The sequence below is a fragment of the Mobula birostris genome, chromosome 25, assembly GCF_030028105.1.
Source record: "Mobula birostris isolate sMobBir1 chromosome 25, sMobBir1.hap1, whole genome shotgun sequence".
NCBI lineage: Eukaryota > Metazoa > Chordata > Chondrichthyes > Myliobatiformes > Myliobatidae > Mobula > Mobula birostris.
This window is the reverse complement of record NC_092394.1, coordinates 54388463-54408762: the sequence shown is the minus strand read 5'-3', so window position 1 is coordinate 54408762 and position 20300 is coordinate 54388463. Positions and strand designations below refer to the sequence as shown.

General features: G+C 43.7%; 1 protein-coding gene across 2 annotated transcripts in view; it reads right to left on the bottom strand.

Annotated features, from left to right (window-relative positions):
- ncf1 (neutrophil cytosolic factor 1) overlaps window positions 1-20300 on the bottom strand; it is a 110710-nt gene that overhangs the window by 69453 nt on the left and 20957 nt on the right. For both annotated transcript variants that reach the window (XM_072243671.1, XM_072243672.1), the window contains exon 2: window positions 2980-3060. In XM_072243671.1, coding sequence (XP_072099772.1) covers window positions 2980-3060 — 81 coding nt within the window. The remainder of the gene's footprint in view (window positions 1-2979; window positions 3061-20300) is intronic.

Below are 20300 nucleotides of genomic sequence, written 5' to 3'. Positions count from 1 at the left end.
TGAAATAACAAGATAGAGTCATTAAAGTGGGATCACTGGTTGTGGGAACATCTCAACAGATGGGTGTAGTTATCCCCTTTTGTTCAATAGCCTGATGGTTGAGGGGTAGTAACTGTTCTTGAAGCTGGTGGTCCGAGTCCTGAGGCAATCGTACCTGTTGCCTGATGGAGCAGCGAGAAAGGAGCTCAGCTTGGGAGGAGAGGATTTTTGATGATGCGTGCTACATCTCCTGTAGCTCAATAGTTGGGGGGGCTTTACCCGTGATGTACTGGGATGAAACAATTACTTTTTATAGCATTTTCCATTCAAAGGCATTGGTATTCCAGGCCATAATACAGCCAGTCAATATACTTTCCCCCACACGTCTATAGAAGTTTGTCGAGGTTTTTAATTTCATGCTGAATCACTGTAACCTTCTGAGGAAGTAGAGGTACTGTCATGCTTTCTTTGTAATTATGATGGGTCCAGGACGGGTCCTCTGAGAGAGTGACACCCAGGAAGTTAAAGTTACTGACCCTCTGCACCTCCGATCCTCTCACGAGGACTGGCTCATGGACCTCTGGTTTCCCTCTCCTGAAGTCTACAGTCGGCTCCTCGGTCTGGCTGACACTGAGTGAGAAGTTGTGGTTATGACACCACTCAGCTACATTTTCAGTCTCCCTCCTGTATTCATTACCGCCTTTGCTACAGCCCACGACAGCAGTATCATCAGCAAACTTGAGTATGGTGTTGGAGCTGTACTTAGCCACACAGTCACAGGTGTAAAGTGAGTAGAGCAGGGGCTGAGCACACAGCCCTGTGGTGCTCCTGTGCTGATGGAGACTGCAGAGATGTTTTTGCCAATCCGAACTGACTGGGGTCCTCAGGTAAGGAAATCCTGGATCCAATTCCACAAGGGAGCCCAGGTGTTGGAGTTTACTGAAATAGATTTTGAGGGGATGATAATATTAAATGCAGAGCTGTAATTGATAAAGAGTATCCTGATGTATGCACCTTTGCTGTGAAGATATTCCAGGGTTGTGTGAAGAGCCAATGAGATGGCACACACTGTCCACCTGTTGCCCAAGTAGGGAAACTGGGGCCAATTTGCCTACTCAGAAAGGAGATGATAAGTCTCAACACCTGCCTCTCAAAACACTTCATCACAGTGGATGTAAGCGCACATTGAAGCAGGTTACGAAGCTGGTATGATTGGAGTCTGTTTAAAACAGATGGGACCATGCACTGCTGAAGCGAAAGGCTGAAGATATTCATGAGCACCCCAGCCAGCTGGTCAGCACAGGTCTTCAGTGCCAGGTACTCCATTCAGGCCAGATGCTCGTTCTGGATTCTCCCTCTTGAAGGTGGCCCACACATCACCTTGTCCTTTTCTTCCCCACTCTGGTTTCCTCTTATCTCTTCTCGTCTCCTCACCTCACCTGCATATCACCTCCCCCCGGTGTGCTCTCTCCCAGGGTTTTCTCAGATTCTTCTTCTCCAGCCCTTTACATTTTCCACCCACCTGGCCTCACCTATTACTTTCTATCTTGTCCTCCTTCCCCTCTTGCCACCTTTTCATTCTGGCTTCTTCCTCTTTTTTTCCCAGTCCCGATGAAGGCTATTAACCCAAAATGTTCCATGTTTATTAATTTCCATAAATGTTGCCTGACCTGTGAGTTCCTCCAGCATTTTGTATGTGTTATTTCTGATCCATATTGACTACGGTTTGCTGATGAGGAAATCAAAGATTCTGTTGTGGAGGGAAGTTCCAGAGGCCCAGATTTTGATGTTTGTTGACTGGGACTGAGGGGATGATGGTGTGGAATGCTGAGATGTAATTGTTAACAGCAGCCTGACATATGTTGCTCAGTTGTCAAGGCGCTCCAAAGCTGAGTGAGAGGCAGTGAGATAGTAGGTGCTGTAGAGCAGTTGCAGCAGTAGGCAAGTTGCCTCTGGGTCCTTACTCAGACAGGGGGTAATTCTAGCTATGACTAACCTCTCAAAGCACTCCCTCACAGGTGCTTTGTTGGTGCTACCAGGCAATGGTCACTGAGGCAGCTCATCCTGCTCTTCCTGGCGTCAGAATGATTCCTGCCCTTTTAAAGCAGGTGGGAACCTCAAGGCACAGCAGTGAGGACTGGAAGCTTTGGAGAGAGTGCAGAGAGAGCTTACCATGATGCTGCCTGGTTTACAGGAAATGTGCTAAGAGGAGGGGCTGGACAATCTGGGGCTGCTTTCTCCAGAGTGACTGATGTGAGATATGATAGTTTGATAAAACTATGTGAGGTATAGATAGAGTAGAAAACCATTTTTCCCCAAAACTGAAATTTCTAATGCTAGAGGACATGTAATTAAGTTGAGAGGGGAAAAGTACGAAGAGATATGTGAAACAAGTTTTTTTTTTGCAAGGACTTACCAAGAATCTGCTGATTCCAATTAACTGTCCTTAGTTCTTAGTTCCTGTCCAATACTCTCATGCTTTGCCCTGCTCCAATTTAATACTCTCTTGTAAGGTCCACACTTATGCATAACTATCCATAAACTTAAGGCATTGTGATCATTATTTCCTAAATGTTCCCCCACTCTGTCACCAAACATCTGGTCCAGTATGGCCTCTCCTCTTGTTGAACTAACCACATACTGTGTTAAGAAACTCTCTTGCATTTATCAAATTTCGCCGCAGCTAAGGCTCTTGCACTAAGGAGGTCTCAGTCTCTAATGGGGAAGTTGAAGTCATGCACAATGACAGCTTTGTAGTTTTCACCCCTTTCCCTAACCTAACTGCATCCCTGTTCCTCGGTGTCCCGTTGGCTTTGGGGCAGAGGAGTGGTGTCTCGTAGCTCTCCCCAGTAAGGCAGCTTTATCAGACATGACTCTATTAGTACCTGCTGTGGCAGGTTCTTCAGTTTGGCTTGTGTGCCTGGGAGTGCGACTGACAGCTCTGCAGTACCCCGGCTATACTTTCACTTCTTGAGTGGACAATTAAAGTGAACTACTTACATGGAAATCATAGATTTCAGAGAACTTTCGGTAGATGAGTTTTTCTGACAAGTCACTCCACTTCACCATGAGCATATAAACCTGCAAATAAAACAGTGTCAGTTCAACATGAAGGAAAAGTTTACTCCCCAAAACTGCACCGGTGTGCTGTCCTGACCCACACAAAGCATGGTCCACATCATGTTCCCTCTTGTCTGGGCCTCCTCATTAAACCAACACACCCAGTTTGAGCTTCTGATTAGTTACTTTACAAGAAGCCCTGGCCATTAGGGAGAGCCAACAGGGCTTTGTGTGGGCTAAGTTATGACTTACTAACTTGACTGAGTTTTTTGTCAAGGTGACGAGGGTGGTTGATGAAGGCAGAGCTGTGGGTGTTGTATACGTGGATTTTAGTAAGGTGTGTGACAAGTTCCTTTATGGGAGGCTCATCCAGAAGCTTCAGATGCATGGGGTCCATGGTGAATTGGCTGCTTGGGCGCAGAACTGGCTTGTCCATAGTAGACAGAGGGTGGTGGTTGAAGGGACTTATTCTAACTGGAGGTCAGTGGTTAGTGGTGTTCCATAGGTATCTGTACGGGGAAGTCTCTGGCTTGTGATGTACACAAATGACCTTGTTTGCAAATAATATGAAGATTGTTGTTGTTCGTCCATCGTTGACTTCGATGAGGACCTCGACACCATAATGATGGTGTTGAGATCAGCGCGTGATTTGGATTTAAGTGAGGGAGAGTTGCGCAGCGTCAGCCTCACTCTCTCTTCCCAATTCCCATCTGGGTCCAGTGGCAAAACAGAGTCTAGACGGCTGGAGATGGGACTAGGCGCAGTGGATGACCAGGACATCTTCTGTGTCTTGTCCTGCTCTACATGTTCTACAGCGCTTGCAGAGACCACCTTCTTGACCGTTGGACCTTCTATTGGTCTCGTCCGCTCAATCCGCCGGAGTCTGTCTTCACATGCTGGGATAGACAACTCCCTATCTCACCGAAGGTTTGAAACCTGTCGGCTACCCTCACCTGGTTTAGCCGGCTTGTCGAAGCTGTTGCCCGGGGTGTGGCCGCTGTCGTATGCAAACAGCTATGGGGAGCCACAGGTGAGAGCTGAGTGCCAGGTGGGGACCAAAGGTGGACTAGCCGCCCTGAAAAGGACGTGACATGTTCCCCCACCAGAGGTGCTACCCCTCCCTGACACCCCATATATGAAGATTGGTGGTGGTATGGATAGCATAGAAGTTTGGCAAAGACTACAACAGGATATAATCAGTTGCAGATATGGGTGAAGAAAATCAGGTATAACTTGCAGAGGGCTATTTCAAGAGTGAAGAAACAATTCCAAGCGAGGCTGGAGGTGACATTGGTTGCACGTCAACTCTGGCAGGGTTTGTATTACAAAGTACCTGATAGAGGTGTATAAGATGATGAGAGGCATTGATCATGTGGATAGTCAGAGGCTTTTTCCCAGGGCTGAAATGGTTGCCACAAGAGGACACAGGTTTAAGGTGCTTGGGAGTAGTTACAGAGGAGATGTCAGGGGTGAGTTTTTTACTCAAAGAGTGGTGAGCGCGTGGAATGAGCTGCCGGCAACGGTGGTGGAAGCGGATACGATAGGGTCTTTTAAGAGACTTTTGGATAGGTACATGGAACTTAGAAAAATAGAGGGCTATGGGTAAGCCTAGTAATTTATCAGGTCAGGACATGTTCGGCACAACTTTGTGGGCTGAAGGGCTTGTATTCTGATGTAGGTTTTCTATGTTTCCATGTTTCTAATACTTTTTACAAAGCAAAACGCAACATCAAGAATGGCAGTGATGCTTCACTACCGGATGAGCTCAACACCTTTTATGCCACTTTGAAAAGGGAAATATAACCAGAGCTGTGAGGATGTGAGGATCCCTGCGGCACCCGGTGACCCTGTGTCTCGGAGGCCAACGTCAGGCTGTCTTTCAGAAGGGTGAGCCCTCACAAGGCAGTAGGCCCAGATGGAGTACTTAGTGAGGCTCTGAAAACTTGTGCCGACTCACAGGGAGCTTATGAATTTCTGAAAGATTAAAAGTGTCAAAAATGCACTATAGTAAGATCATTACTATAAGATTAAGATAAGTAATTAAGGGTTAAGGAGGATTTTGGAAGGGGTGCAGGAAGGTAGGTGTTTACAGCTGTCAGATGTGTTAGTATTACAATGAAGTGAAGGGAATTGCAGAAACCCGAGAGAGGAGCTGGCCAAAATTGATTGGAAAAGAACACTGGCAGGTATGACGGCAGAGCAGTAATGGCTGGAATTTCTGAAAGCAATTCAGAAAGCACAGGATATATACATCCCAAAAATGAAGGAAAAGATGCAATATGAAGGTAAGCAAGCTAGTAATATTATTGCGAAGGTAGATGAGCCAATAATGTTATTGGGAGAGTCTTAGACCAGAGAATACAGCCTCAGGAAGGAGGGGCTTCCGTTTAGAATGGAGATGAGGAGGAGTTTCTTTACCCAGGTGGTGGTGAATCTGTGGAATTTGTTGCCACAGACAGCTTCCCATTTTAGATGGCACTACCAAAGACATGCAACAGCACACTTGTGGTTCGAAAGCAAAGGAATTTGATTAAAAACATTACTAATAATATTGTTAATGAAGTAAATTATGGTACACTATCACTACAAACAATGAAGAGGCGATTCAGGGCAAAGTGAACTCAAGAGATGCGCCCTGCTGGTGCACTGCAAAATCGACACACTTGGAGCTGGAGCCTGCTAGTTGAAGTGGATGATTTGGAGTGGAGAAGATGGAATGGAGGAGTTCTGATGCCCGTTCTGCTTGCCTGGGTGCAACGGTGGATCGCTCCAAGTGCTGATCTGATTTGGTGAGGCTGAGAACGGCTTCTTTGGCAGCAAGATCCAAAGCAAATCACTGGACAGCATGTTCTAGACCCAGATAGACTGGAAAGGTAGAGTATCAAGAATCAGGTGAGGTTGGATCAGTTGAAGTGCCAAGCTGATTTGGAGAGGTTGAGAACAGCTTCTCCAGCAGTAAAATCTAGGCCTGGAGTGATTTGCCATGGCAGGACCCTGTACAAAGTGCAAGGTTCGGACAATTTAAACACTGGCCCAGATAGTCTAGGGTCTCCTCCCTCCGTGATGCTAAGTCTGTGAGACCGCACCTGGCTGCTGTGCTTTGTGTCTGTGAACTTTGCGACTTGCCACACTAATATGATGAACTGAAAACTGAGGCTTTGGGCCTACTCCGGCCTGCTCCGGGGGTTTGGAACTAAGGACTCAGTTTGGTTCAGAATGCTGTTGTTGCTCACTTCTGTTGTTTGCGTGATTTGTTTTGGTTTGTTTGTCTTTCTCTGTGGGCACTGGGAGTTGGTCTTATTTTTCTTAATTGGGTTCCTTTGATTCCTTCCTTTGCGACTGCGTGCTAAGCAAGCAAATCTCAAGGTTGCATAATTTATACATTTGTTGATAATAAATCTTTGAATCCGTGGAGGCCAAGTCACTGGGTCTACTTATGGCAGAGGATGGTTGATTCTTAATTAGTCAGGACATGAAGGGATACAGGGAGAAGCCAGGAGATTGGGGCTGAGAGGGAAAATGGATCAGCCATGATGAAAGAGCAGAACAGACTCGATGGGCCAAATGGCCTAATTCTGCTACCATATCGCATGGTCTTAAAATGTGATGCAACATAGGGATGCAAGAGATTCTACGGAAATTTGTAGCAACACACACAGAATGCTGGAGGAACTCAGCAGGCCAGGCAGCATCTATGGAAAAATGTATGGTCAACGTTTCAGCAGGACTGGAGAACAAATGCTGAGGAGTAGATTTGAAGGGTGGGGGGGAGGGGAGACAGAAACGCCAGGTGATAGAGGAAGCAAAGAGCTAGGAAACTGATTGCTGAAAGGGACAGAAGGCCATGGAAGAAAGACAAGGGTCGGGGGTAAGGAGCGCCAGAGGGAGGTGATGGGCAGGTAAGGAGATAACATGAGAGAAGTGCACAGGATATGGTGAAGGGGTGGGTGGAGGCATTAAAACGCCACCCCTTCTCTCTATTCCTCTGTCTCCACTGCTTCTGCTCTCAGGATGAGGCTTTTCATTCTAGAATGAAGGAGATGTCCTCCTTTTTCAAAGAAAGGGGCTTCCCTTCGTCCACCATCAATGCTGCCCTCAACCACACCTCTTCCATTTCACACATGTCTGCTCTTACCCCAACTTCCCGCTACACTACCAGTGATAGGGTTCCTCTTACCCTCACCTATCACCCCACCACCCTCCGTGTCCAACACATCATTTTCTCCAACTGGATCCCACCACCAAACACATCTTTCCCTCCCTCCCCCCACTTTCTGCTTTCTGCAGGGATCACTCCCTACTGTGTTTGGTGCTCCCAGTGTGGCCTCTACTATACATCTATATGCATATACATTGAGATGCATTCTATATTGAGTCAGAGTATATTGCTAAGCAGGGAGGAGTGTTAAGTATTTAATATTTCAGTAATAGTTGAGCAATATTATAAATATATTGTTTGATTATGCATTCTTTGTTCAAATAATTCATATATATAACTACTGCATGGACATCCACAGCACATTAAATTTCATATTTCCCAATTCAGGCCTAAAGAATTAATCACTGTGGAGGATTTCTTGTGAGATAACATCTTTCCTAACCAGGGGTGGTTATATGTAAAAGTATGCATATAGAGTAATCGATGGATCTATTTCTTTTAGAGAAACTCTCTGCACTACGTATTGATTTCTTGTCCATGCATGTGCATTGCACTCCCCCTCTCCTGCTGCAATGTGAATGCAGCAGTTAAAGCCATCTGCTGCGTGCATGCTTTTATTTGAATTGATATGTAGTTGCACAGACACAAGAAATTGGTGACAAGTATAAATCTGAATGTAAGAAAGTATCACGAACTGCATCAACAGCTACAATATAAAACAACGAGAGGAAAGAATTAAAGAGGACAGAAGACACCCCGGGCCCTGACAAAATGAGTACAGCATAGTACATAGTGAAAGTCGCACAACTAGCAAAGTTAAAGTGAAAGTAACATGGAGATGGCTTCAGTCAGGAAAGTTGACAAATTTAATAATGCCAATGAATTGTATATCAAGAGGGTGGACTGTACTGTAAGGCGAATGATGTGGTTGAGCAAAAGAAAGCCCCTATGCTTCTTAGCTTAATGGGTGCAAGAATGTACAGTCTCTTATGCAACTTAGTAACACCTGAAAAGTTAGCAAGCAAGACTTTCAATGAAATTGTTCCAATTTTACAAAATCACTTGAGCCCCAAGCCGCTGGTAATAGCTGAACAATTTAGATCTTACAGAAGGAACCAGTTAAAGGATTAAAGCATGTCTGAATATATTACCGAACCGCACAGAATTTCCCAGTTCTGTGACTTTGGAAACGGACTTTCAGATGCATTAAGGGACAGGCTTGTATTTGGCATGCATAGTCAAAGCACTCAAAAGAGGCTACTGTCAGAAAGAGACCTAACCTCAGAATGGGCGTCTTTAGAGCTTGCAGCAAAGGATGCAGAAGATCTGCAGAAAAAGAGATTGGAATGTCCCTGAATGGTGCAAAAAGCCAAAGATGTTATCGATGTGGCAAATCCTCCTGTGATGTAAATCGGTTCAAAGAAAAAGTTTGCAGAAAGTGTCACAGACAAGGTCACATAGAGTATGCAAAGTAGAGAAAAAGTACAACCAAGTGAAAAGTCTCAAACACAGACTAAGCAAATGCATAAAGTGACTGAATGTAAAACAGAATCAGACCACACAGAGCCCAACAAAGGTGAGCTGTCATGCCTAGAACTGCATAGTATCACTGAAGCAGATCGCAATATAATATGGATCACAATCGATGTGCCTGGTGTAAAACTGAAAATGGAGCTGGATACAGGGTCAGCTTTGTAGAAACATAGAAAAGCTACAGCACAATACAGGCCCTTCAGCCCACAAAGCTGTGCCGAACATGTCCCTACCTTAGAAATTACTAGGGTTACCCATAGCCCTCTATTTTTCTAAGCTCCATGCACCCATCCAAAAGTCTCTTAAAAGATTCTTTCATGTCCACCTCCACCACTGTTGCCGGCAGCCCATTCCACGCACTCACTACTCTCTGCATAAAAAACATACTCCTGACATCTCCTCTGTACCTACTCCCCAGCACCTTAAACCTGTGACCTCTTGTGGCAGACATTTCAGCCCTGAGAAAAAGCCTCTGACTATCCACACGATCAATGCCTCTCATCATCTTATACACCTCAGTCAGGTCACTTCTCATCTTCCGTCGCTCCAAGGAGAAAAGGCCGAGTTCACTCAACCTATCCTCATAAGGCATGCTTCCCAATCCAGACAACATCCTTGTAAATCTCCTCTGCACCCTTTCTATGGGTTCCACATCCTTCCTGTAGTGAGGCGACCAGAACTGAACACAGTACTCCAAGTGTGGTCTGACCAGGGTCCTATATAGCTGCAACGTTACCTCTCAGCTCCTAAATTCAATTCCATGATTGATGAAGGCCAATACACTGTATGCCTTCTTAACCACAGAGTCAACTTGCGCAGCTGCTTTGAGCATCCTATGGACTCGGACCCCAAGATCCCTCTGATCCTCCACACTGCCAGGAGCCTTACCATTAATACTATATTCTGCCATAATATTTGACCTACCAAAATGAACCACCTCACACTTATCTGGGTTGAACTCCATCTGCCACTTCTCAGCTGTCATGGTCTGGTCCGTGAAGTCCGCATTCCGGTTCACGGTCCGGTCCATCAATCCGTATTCCAGATTTTCTGGTTTTCCATTGTTCTGTTGGGTGCTCTAATTAAGGCTCATGATTCTCATTTGGGCAGACACATAAATACCTCTGGAGACCAAGGCTTGGCTACCAGATTGTTCCTGTCCAAATCCCCTGTCTGATTCCCTTCTCTGCCCCTTCCTCCTGAAGCCTTGCCCTGCAACCAGTGTCTGAAGCCATGCCAAGCCAAGCCAAGCCAAGCCAAGCCTTGCCTTGCCTCGCCTCTGTCCTTGCCTGTATCACTGTCAGGTTCTACCATCGGAGCAAGACTGGAGCCTTGCTGTGTCTAGATAAGGAACTGTCTTTTGTTGTTTGGAACTGTCTCTTTGTGTCCACGCCTTCGCTAGGTAGGTCCAGCTGTTTGCCGCTACCTTGAGTTGGGAACTGTCTCTGTGTCCATGCCTTTGCTAGGTAGGTCTGGCTGTTTGCCGCTACCTTGTGTTGGGAACTGTCTCTCTGTGTTCTGTGTATGAGTCCTAGCCCTACGCCCTGTTCCCAAGGAGGGGTCTTGGCTCTGTGTTCCATGTCCCTGTGTTCCTGTCTCTCAAGTCCAAGGCTCCGTGTTCCTGTGCTCTAGATCAAGGTTCTGTGTTCCTGTCCTCCCCAAGATAAAGCCTCTATGTTCTGTGTTCCTGTTGTCCCAAGTCCAAGGTTCCGGGGTTCCTGTTGCCCCAAGTCCAAGGCACGGCTGTTTCTAAGTACCAAGTCAAGGCTTTGTGTTCTCATCGTGTCCATGTGCTTCGTCCTGTGCTGGAGTTCCGTTCTCTTGACCAGGAGTCTCTCGTTCTGTCCCATAGCCTCGCCTAGTCCTGTCTCCCAAGTCCACGTCATGTCTTTGCCTAATTCCGGAGTCTGAGCCCCAGTCAAGACCCAGATTCTGCGTCCTTGTCCAGTCTCTCACTTGGAGTCCGAACCCAAGCCTCACCGTGTCCTTGCCTGGAAGAACCCAAGCCTCGTCCAGTCCTGTAGCCACGTCATGTCCTCGCCTAGTTCCGGGGTCCGAGCCCCAGTCAAGACCCAGGTTCTGGGTCCTTGTCCAGTCTCTGGCTCGGAGTCCAAGCCCAGGCTCCTTGTTCCTAGTTCCTTGTCCTGGTTCCGCTTTCCTAGCCAATGTCCTAGCCCAAGTCTGTGTTCTTGTCCCAGCTCTCTAATAAAGTCCTGTTCCTAGTACTTCAGTGTCTGTGTCGTGCATTTGGGTCCTCCCATCACCCCCCCTTATGACATCAGCCCAGTTTTGCATCCTATCAAAGTCCCGCTGCAACCTCTGACATCCCTCCACACTATCCACAACACCCCCAACCTTTGTGTCGTCAGCAAACTTATTAACCCATCCCTCCACTTCCTCATTCAGGTCATTTATAAAAATCACGAAGAGTAGGGGTCCCAGAACAGATCCCTGAGGCACACCACTGGTCACCGACCTCCAAGCAGAATATGACCCATCTCCAACCACTCTTTGCCTTCTGTGGGCAAGCCAGTTCTGGATCCACAAAGCAATGTCCCCTTGGATCCCATGCCTCCTTACTTTCTCAATAAGCCTTTCATGGGATACCTTATCAGTTACCTTTGTCTGTAACTTCAGAGGCTGACAACAAAAGACTACCATTAAATAAAAACTAAGTAAAGAAGACTTACACAGGCAAAAAAGTGTCTCCCAAAGGCAAACTGAAAGTAAATGTTGACATTTGGAGGCCAGACACTGCAGTTACAGCTTTATTTGTATCAGCTCGAGCAACTTGGCAAAGAGCAATGGACCATGTGCTCCAAGATACCTCAGGAACACAATGTTACCTTGATGCCATCATTGTGGCTGGCAAGAATAATGAAGAGCACGTTCAGAACCTTGGTAAAGAGCTTAACAGGCTGAGTGAGTATGGGCTGTGTGCACAGAGAGGAATGTGGGTTTTTCAAGAATGAAATCTCATATTGTGGACACGTCATTGACAAGCATGGCTTACATAAGTCACAAGAGAAGACTGAAGCAGTGCTACAGGCACCCAAACCAGAAAATGTGTCACAACTCAGACAGGAGCAAAGTGGAAATGGTCAGAAACATGTGAAAGAGTACTCAAGGAAACAAAGAGACTAATAACATCCGATGAACTGCTCACCCAATATGACCCATCCCTGCCCTTCAGACTGGTTTACAATGCGTCCCCCCATGGCATTGGGGCCGTTTTGTCACTCATTATAAATGAAGGATCTGAACGTCATTTGCTTCAAGATCACTGACGAGCACAGAACACATGACTATGCTCAGGTCAACCAAAAGGCCCATAGTGTAGTATGGGGAATAAAGAAGTTCAACCACTACCTCTACAGACAAAGGTTTACACTAGTAACAGATCACCAGCCCCTTGTCTCCAGTTTTAGTCCCAGGGAGGGAATCCAAGTGATGTCTTCTACCCAGTTCCTCGGAGCCCACTCTTATGACATAGAATTCAAGGGTACCAAGCTACACAGCAACGCTGATGGCTTGTCACGTCTTCCACTGTTGGCAACTGAAGAAGAAAAATCTTCATACTGTCCCAGTAGAAGTGTTCCATACAACATTGGTGGACCAGTTGCCGGTAACAAATTTGGAATTTCTGAAGGGAAACAAGGAATGACTCAACATTGATAAGAGTCTATGAAATCACCTTGCAAGGAGTAGGTCAAAAAACGATGGATGGTGATGGCGGGGTGATGTAATTTTCCCGCCAGTGTGAGGTCACGTGATGACATGTTCTCAACAGGTAAATAACGGGAAACCCCTGTTGTTACACAGTTAATTCGTTGTTTAATTCGTCAGTTACTCCGTTATGCTGCGTATTTGTCTCATGACACTGTTTTGTTTTAAAGCCGAGTTTTACTTTCTATTGTAAGTCCAGTATTGGAGAGTGAAGGCCTTACTAAAGTATGGGAATCTGAAGGATTGAGTAAAGTTGGTGTCGTTTGGCAGCTTAATACAGGATCGACCTTATTGAATCTTCGTTCAGAAATCTGAGATAAGCCCTGTAAGAGCAGGAAAGTTTGTGCAGTGTTCATTCGCCAGGGAAAAGGTCAGTTCCTTTAAGCCGTTTTATTTCATCGTGAATCCTTTGGACAGAATCAACAGTAACGTCACGTCTTCGAAGAAATTCGTTTCCAGAGAAGTCTCTCCTTATTGACTGTGTAAATCTCTTGGACTTCCGAATTTACCACTTTAAGACTGTGTTCGAATTTATCACTTTAAGAACTGTTCCACAGTTGCCGTATAGCAGTTAATTTCCAGTTAATTTAGTTGGTTGAATACTTTTCGCTATTGTTGAGCAGAATTTAATAAATGCTTGTTTGTTTATAAAACTTAACTCAATTCTATATTCATTATTGCTGGTCACATAACAGAAAAATTGGGGGCTCATCTGGATTGTTCCAATTTTGAGCTTAAGTGCTTGTTTAATTATCAATCTGATTTGGAAAAGGGAAATACCCGATTCTTTTGTCTGATTGGTCTATGGGTGGTATTCAGCAGCAATGAATATTGCCAAGTTTATGGCATCGTCAGACCCGGAATTATTAGCGAAGGCAAAAAAGGATGATGTATCTGAGATTGCTAGAAGTTTGGGCCTTAGAGGAATTTCGAAGGTTACAACAAAGCCAGTAATTCAGAGGAAAATTGCGGAACACTATGTAAATTCGGGAGTTTTTGATTACGCGGAGTTAGATAGGTTCCCTGTAAGTAAAGCAGCGATCCAGTCGCACCTGGAGCAGGTAGCGTTAGAAAAGCTTAGAGTAGAAGCAGACTTAAAACAGAAACAATTAGAAGCTGACTTGCAACAAAGTCGGTTAGAAGCTGCAAATAAACAGAGGGAGTTTGAGCTGGCAATAGAGCAGTTAAGGTCCGAGACTCAGGCTTCTGGTTCTAGGAAACAGTTTGTTGCTAGTTGGGAAGTTATATTGGCTCCTCCATTTAATGAGACAGAGGTGGATAAATATTTCCATTATTTCAAAACTCTTGCTCTGATTTCAGTGTGGCCGAAAGATAAATGGCCAGTGATGTTACAAAGTGTAATTAGAGGCAAGGCACAACAAGTTTGTACAGCTTTAACTGCTGAGCAAGCACTTGATTATGATATTGTGAAGGAGCATATACTAAAAGCGTATGAACTGGTTCCGGAAGCTTACAGAGAAAGATTCAGAAATTTGAAGAAATCCATGGGAAAAAACTTACATGGAATTTACCTATCATAAATCTGTGTGTTTTGAGTGATGGATTTCCTCTAAGAATGTGAATGGAGAGTATAATAAATTAAAATAGTTGACTTTAATGGAGGAATTTAAAAGGAGCATTCCTATTGAAGTAAGGATATACTTAAATGAGAGGGACACTGCTACATTGCTGGAGTCTGCTAAATTAGCAGGTGAGTATGCTTTAATCCACAAGAGTAAATTTCCTTCAGGTAGAACTCTTAAAAGGAAAAACAGCACAGAGAGTCAAGGTAAACCAGAAATTAAACCTGAAGTTAGTGAGAAAGGTAAGGATGAAGGGAAACATGTGAGGGAAAGACATTTTGGTCCTATTTGTAATTATTGTAAGAAACCTGGTCACATAATAGCTAACTGTTTCCGATTGAAGAAGGAGAAGGAGGCAGTCCCAGATGCTTGTGTGCAACATATTGAAACACCTGGAAATTCACAGGGTTCGATAAATACCAATGAAGCTTTGTCAGGGTCTGACCAAGTTAAGAGGGGATATGATCATTTTATAACCGAAGGATTTGTATCCTTGAAAGAAGGGTCCACTCCAGTGCCAATAAAAATCCTTAGGGATACTGGAGCTTCTCAGTCACTTATTTTAGACAGTGTTCTAAAGTTTAGTGATGAGTCTGACATTGGTGAGGTACACCATATACGAGGTGTTGGGAGTGCCCTTATGCCTGTACATTTGCATAGAGTAAATTTAAGGTCAGGGTAAGTTACAGGACCTGTTAAAGTAGGACTACAACCCAGTTTACCCATGAATGATGTTCCTCTATTGTTAGGGAATGACTTAGCCAATGGACAAGTTTTTTCTGAAGTACATTTGACAATAAAGCCCGTTTCTGAGGAACAAAAGATGGATTCTAACACGGATTCCTCCTGTGTTGTAACCCGAGCTATGGCTAAAAAGATTGATGTGCAGGATGGGTCTGTTACCCATGACTGTTCAACTTGGGATTCGAATTTTAGGATGTGTCAGAAACTTTCTTACCTTCATTGTTTGATCAAGATTCTTGTAGTAAGTCTGACCATGAAGATTTGTCTCTGTCTCGGAAGGAGATGATAGCAGAGTACAGTAGAGACCCTGAGATTATCAAATTAAAGGAACAAGCTCTCCCAGATAGTGAAATTGAGAAGGTACCAGTAGAATAATATTTTGAGTGGGGAGTATTAATGAGGAAGTGGAGATCACCTACAATTCCTGCAAGTGAGGAATGGGAAGTTGTTCACCAGGTAGTAGCTCCTAAAGTTTATCGGAATGAGTTACTATGGCTCATAGTAAGCCTTTGAGTGGCCATCAAGGTGTGAAGAAAACTGCGAACAAGGTTTTTAAACATTTTTACTGGCCTGGTTTAAGAAAAGATGTGGTGACATTTTGCCAAATGTGTCATACTTGTCAGATTGTGGGTAAATCTAATCAAGTTACTCCAGTGGCCCCACTGCAACCTATTCCCACATTTGGTGAACCGTTTTCCAAAATTATTATAGATTGCGTAGGCCCATTGCCAAAAACCAAAACTGGCCATCATTATTTGTTGACCATCGTGTGCACAGCGTCTAAGTTTCCAGAGGCAATACCACTTAGGAATGTAATGGCTAAAACTGTAATAAAGGCTCTTATAAAATTCTTTAATTACTTTGGGTTGCCTAAGGAAATACAATCTGATCAAGGTAGTAATTTTATGTCTGGATTGTTCCAGCAGATAGTTTATAAACTGGGAGAGAAACAGATTACCTCGTCTTCATACCATTCAGAATCACAAGGAGCCTTGGAGAGATTCCATTCTACCCTCAAAACTATGATTAGGATGTATTGTGTGGAAAATGAAAATGACTGGGATGAGGGTGTTCATTTACTTCTATTTGGAGTACGGGAGTCAGTGCAGGAATCCTTAGGTTTTAGTCCTTTTGAACTTGTGTTTGGGCATAGAGTTAGAGGACCTTTGACCTTGTTAAAAGAACAGTGGATTAATAAAGAGGTACATACTAATTTACTGGATTATGTTTTAAAATTTAAGGAAAGATTGCATAAAGTTTGTAGTTTAGCTAGGGAAAATTTAAATTCAGCTCAGGAGGAAATGAAGACTTGGTATGATAAGGAAGCTGGAATGAGGTCATTTAAGCCTGGAGATAAGGTGTTGGTTCTTTTCCCAGTGCAAACAAACCCTTTACAAGCTAAATTTCATGGTCCTTATGAGGTTATATCTAAAGTTAATGACGTGGATTATGTGATAAAAACTCCAGATCAAAGAAGGCCAACGAAGCTTTGTCAAATAAGTATGATGAAACCATATTATGAGAAACAGTCGGCTACTATGACTGTTGTGGTCAATAACAGTGAGTCTGATACCCCTAGGAACTTAATGGATGATTCATCTGAAACTTATTTTAAACCCAACATTATTTCTGCCAGGTTACCAAACTCACAATTCTGGAAAATATTGATGAGAAATTAGCTCATTTACAGCCACGGCAGAGGCAGCAGATGAAGCAGTTAATTTTTAAATACAGGGATTTGTTTCCAGACGTTCCTAAGAGAACCACAGTAGCTTCACATGATGTAGATGTTCGAGATGCCAAACCCATAAAGCAACATCCATATCGGATGAACATGGAGAAATGTGAACTTGCTGAACGAGAAATTAAGTATATGTTAGAGAATAATATTATTAGACCTTCTAATTCGAATGGGAGTTCACCGTGTGTTATGGTGCCAAAGCCAGACAGTAGTATTCAGTTTTCTACTGATTACAGGAAGGTGAATGCTGTGACAAAAACAGATGCATATCCAATCCCCAGGGTAGATGATTGTGTGGATAAAGTGGAAAAAGCAAAATTCCTTACAAAGATTGATTTGTTAAAAGGTTATTGGTGTGTTCCATTGACGGATAGAGGTAAAGAGATTTCTGCATTTGTAACCCCATCTGGATTATAGAAATATAATGTTCTTCCCTTTGGGATGAAGAAAGCACCAGGTACTTTCCAGTGGAAGATTAATTCTGTGATTCATGGGTTAAAAGATACAGATGCCTATATTGATGATTTAGTTACAGGAAATGATACTTGGGAAGCACATATTACTGCAGTGGAGAAACTATTTGAAAGGCTTTCAAAAGCTAACTTAACTATTAACTTAGCTAAAAGTGAATTTGGTCATGCCACTGTGACCTACCTTGGTTATGTCATGGGTCAAGATAAGTTAGCTCCTGTTAGGGCAATTTTAGACATACTCACTCCAACTGGTAGAAAGACTCTCAGAAGATTCTTGGGAATGGTAGGATATTACTGTAAATTTTGTAAGAATTTTGCTGACATTGCCCTTCCATTAACTAATCTCTTGAAGAAAAGTGAAAAGTTTGTTTGGACAGAGTCTCGTCGAGAGGCCTTTGATAAATTGAAAACTCTGCTATATCAGTGTGGGCACGTGGCCAAGTGGTTAAGGCATTGGACTAGCTACCTGAAGGTCGTGAGTTCGAGCCCCAGCCAAGGCAACGTGTTGTGTCCTTGAGCAAGGCACTTAATCACACATTGCTCTGCAACGACACCGGTGCCAAGCTGGATGGGTCCTAATGCCCTTCCCTTGGACAACATTGGTGTCATGGAGAGGGGAGAATTGCAGCATGGGCAACTGCTGGTCTTCCATACACCTTGCCCAGGCCTGCGCCTTGGAGAGTGAAGGCGGTCTCGCAAGACTAACGGATACCTTTAATTTAATGCTATGTCATCAACCTGTGCTCAGGTCGCCTGACTTTGAAAAACCATTTTCATTAGCTGTAGATGCTACTGATGAAGCTGCAGGAGCAGTGTTACGCCAAGGGGATGAGGGTGATGAGGGTGATGAATTTGATCCTCCAGTAGCTTACTTTTCTAAGAAATTTAATGAACATCAAAGAAATTATTCAACCATAGAAAAGGAATTATTATCTCTTGTTTTGGCTTTACAACATTTTGATGTGTTGGTACAACTTAGAAACCACTCATAGTTTACACCGATCATAGTCCGTTAGTGTTTTTGAGTAAGATGAAAAACAAAAATAGAAGGTTACTGAATTGGAGTTTGATGTTACAGGAGTATAATATTTTGATGACTCATATTAAAGGTAAAGATAATGTGATTGCTGACTGTCTATCTAGGTGTTAAATGTACAATGTAATTTTTTTATGGAGTGGTATTTTAACATTTGTAACACTCCTACAGTATATTAGTTTGCAAGGTTCTGTATGATAATACTGTGTATATTGTGTATGTTGTAGATTTTATACATTTGTGGGTTTTTTGTGTTAGTTGTTAAAATTTTGCTCATAACAGACCAAACTTTTCCCTTTTTGGAGGGAGGTGTTACATACCTCATGGGTATCTTGTGACTGTTTTATGACCATGATGTAATTGACTATCTTGTGTGCGCGGTGTAATGGTCTTGTGATGGTGCCGTGATGTAATTTTCCCGCCACTGTGAGGTCATGTGATGACATGTTCTCAACAGGTGTATAACGGGAATCCCCTGCTGTTACGCAGTTAATTCGTTGTTTAATTTGTCAGTTGCTCTGTTATGCTGCGTATTCGTCTCATGACACAGTTTCGTTTTAAAGTGGAGTTTTACTTTCTATTGTAAGTCCAGTATTGGAGAGTGAAGGCCTTACTAAAGTACGGGAACCTTAAGGATTGAGTAAAGTTGGTGTCGTTCGGCAGTTTAATACAGGATCCACCTTATTGAATCTTTGTTCAGAAAGAGGGGAGATTTGATAGAGGTATATAAAACTATGATGGGTATAGATAGAGTGAATGCAAGCAGGCTTTTTCCACTGAGGCAAGGGGAGAAAAAAACCAGAGGACATGGGTTAAGGGTGAGGGGGGAAAAGTTTAAAGGGAACATTGGGGGGGCTTCTTCACACAGAGAGTGGTGGGAGTATAGAATGAGCTGCCAGACGAAGTGGTAAATGCGGGTTCTTTTTTAACATTTAAGAATAAATTGGACAGATACATGGATGAGAGGTGTATGGAGGGATATGGTCCATGTGCAGGTCAGTGGGACTAGGCAGAAAATGGTTCGGCACAGCCAAGAAGGGCCAAAAGGCCTGTTTCTGTGCTGTAGTTTCTATGGTTTCTATGGTAAATCTGAGATAAGCCCTGTAAGAGCAGGAAGGTTTGTGCAGTGTTCATTTGCCAGGGAAAAGGTCAGTTTCTTTAAGCCGTTTTATTTCCTTTGTTGTGAATCCTTTGGACAGAATCAGCAGTAACGTCACATCTTCGAAGAAGTCCGTTTCCAGGGAAGTGTCTCCTTATTGACTGTGTAAATCACTTGACTTCCGAATTTACCACTTTAAGACTGTGTTCGAATTTACCACTTTAGGAACTGTTCCAGGGTTGCCGTATAGCAGTTAACTTCCAGTTAAGTTAGTTGTTTGAATACTTTTCGCTATTGTTGAGCAGAGTTTAATAAATGTTCATGTCTGTTTATAAAACTTAACTCAATTCTATATTCATTGTTGCTGGTCATGTGACAGTATCTCGTATTGTGGTTCCCTCTAAACTGCACATCAGAGTTAAAGAATCTGCATGAAGGACACCTGGGTACACAGTCAAGATCAAGAGTCTCACCTGGGGCTACTTGTGGTGGCTGGGAATAGATAAACAGACTGAAGACTTAGTCAAGAGCTGTTTGGGATGCCAAGAAGTTCAAAATGCATCCCCACAGGTGCCATTACACCCATGGGAGTGGCTGTCTTCACCGTGGTGAAGAGTACCTATTGACTTTGTTGGTCCATTCATGGACTTCATGTTTCTCATTGTTATGGATACTCATTTGAATTGGCCGAAGGTCATACCAGTGAAGTCAACCACCTCAGCAAAGATTGTTTCTGCTCTGAGGACTATCTTTACCAGAAGTGGCTTACCAGAACAAATTGTGAGTGACAATGGACCACAATACACATCAGAAGAATTCCAACTGCTGACAAAGAAAAAAGGCATCAGGCATTTCAAGTCGGCTCCTCACCACCCAGCAATGAATGGATTAGCTGAAAGGTTTATACAAACACTCATGAAGTCCATCAAAACGATGAACAATGAAGACATTTCTCTACAGTACAAGGTAGACAACTTCCTTTGAATGCATCAAAACCCTGTTCATGTGATGACAAATCAAGAACCTGCAATGCTTTTCATGAACAGGAATCTATCTCATATAAACCAGGCTTACAGAGGAAAGTGCAGAAGGTCCAGTTCGACCAGTTACCAAGTGCATCAACAAGGAGCTTTGAGATTGGAAGAAGTCCTGAGAAGACAATTGTAC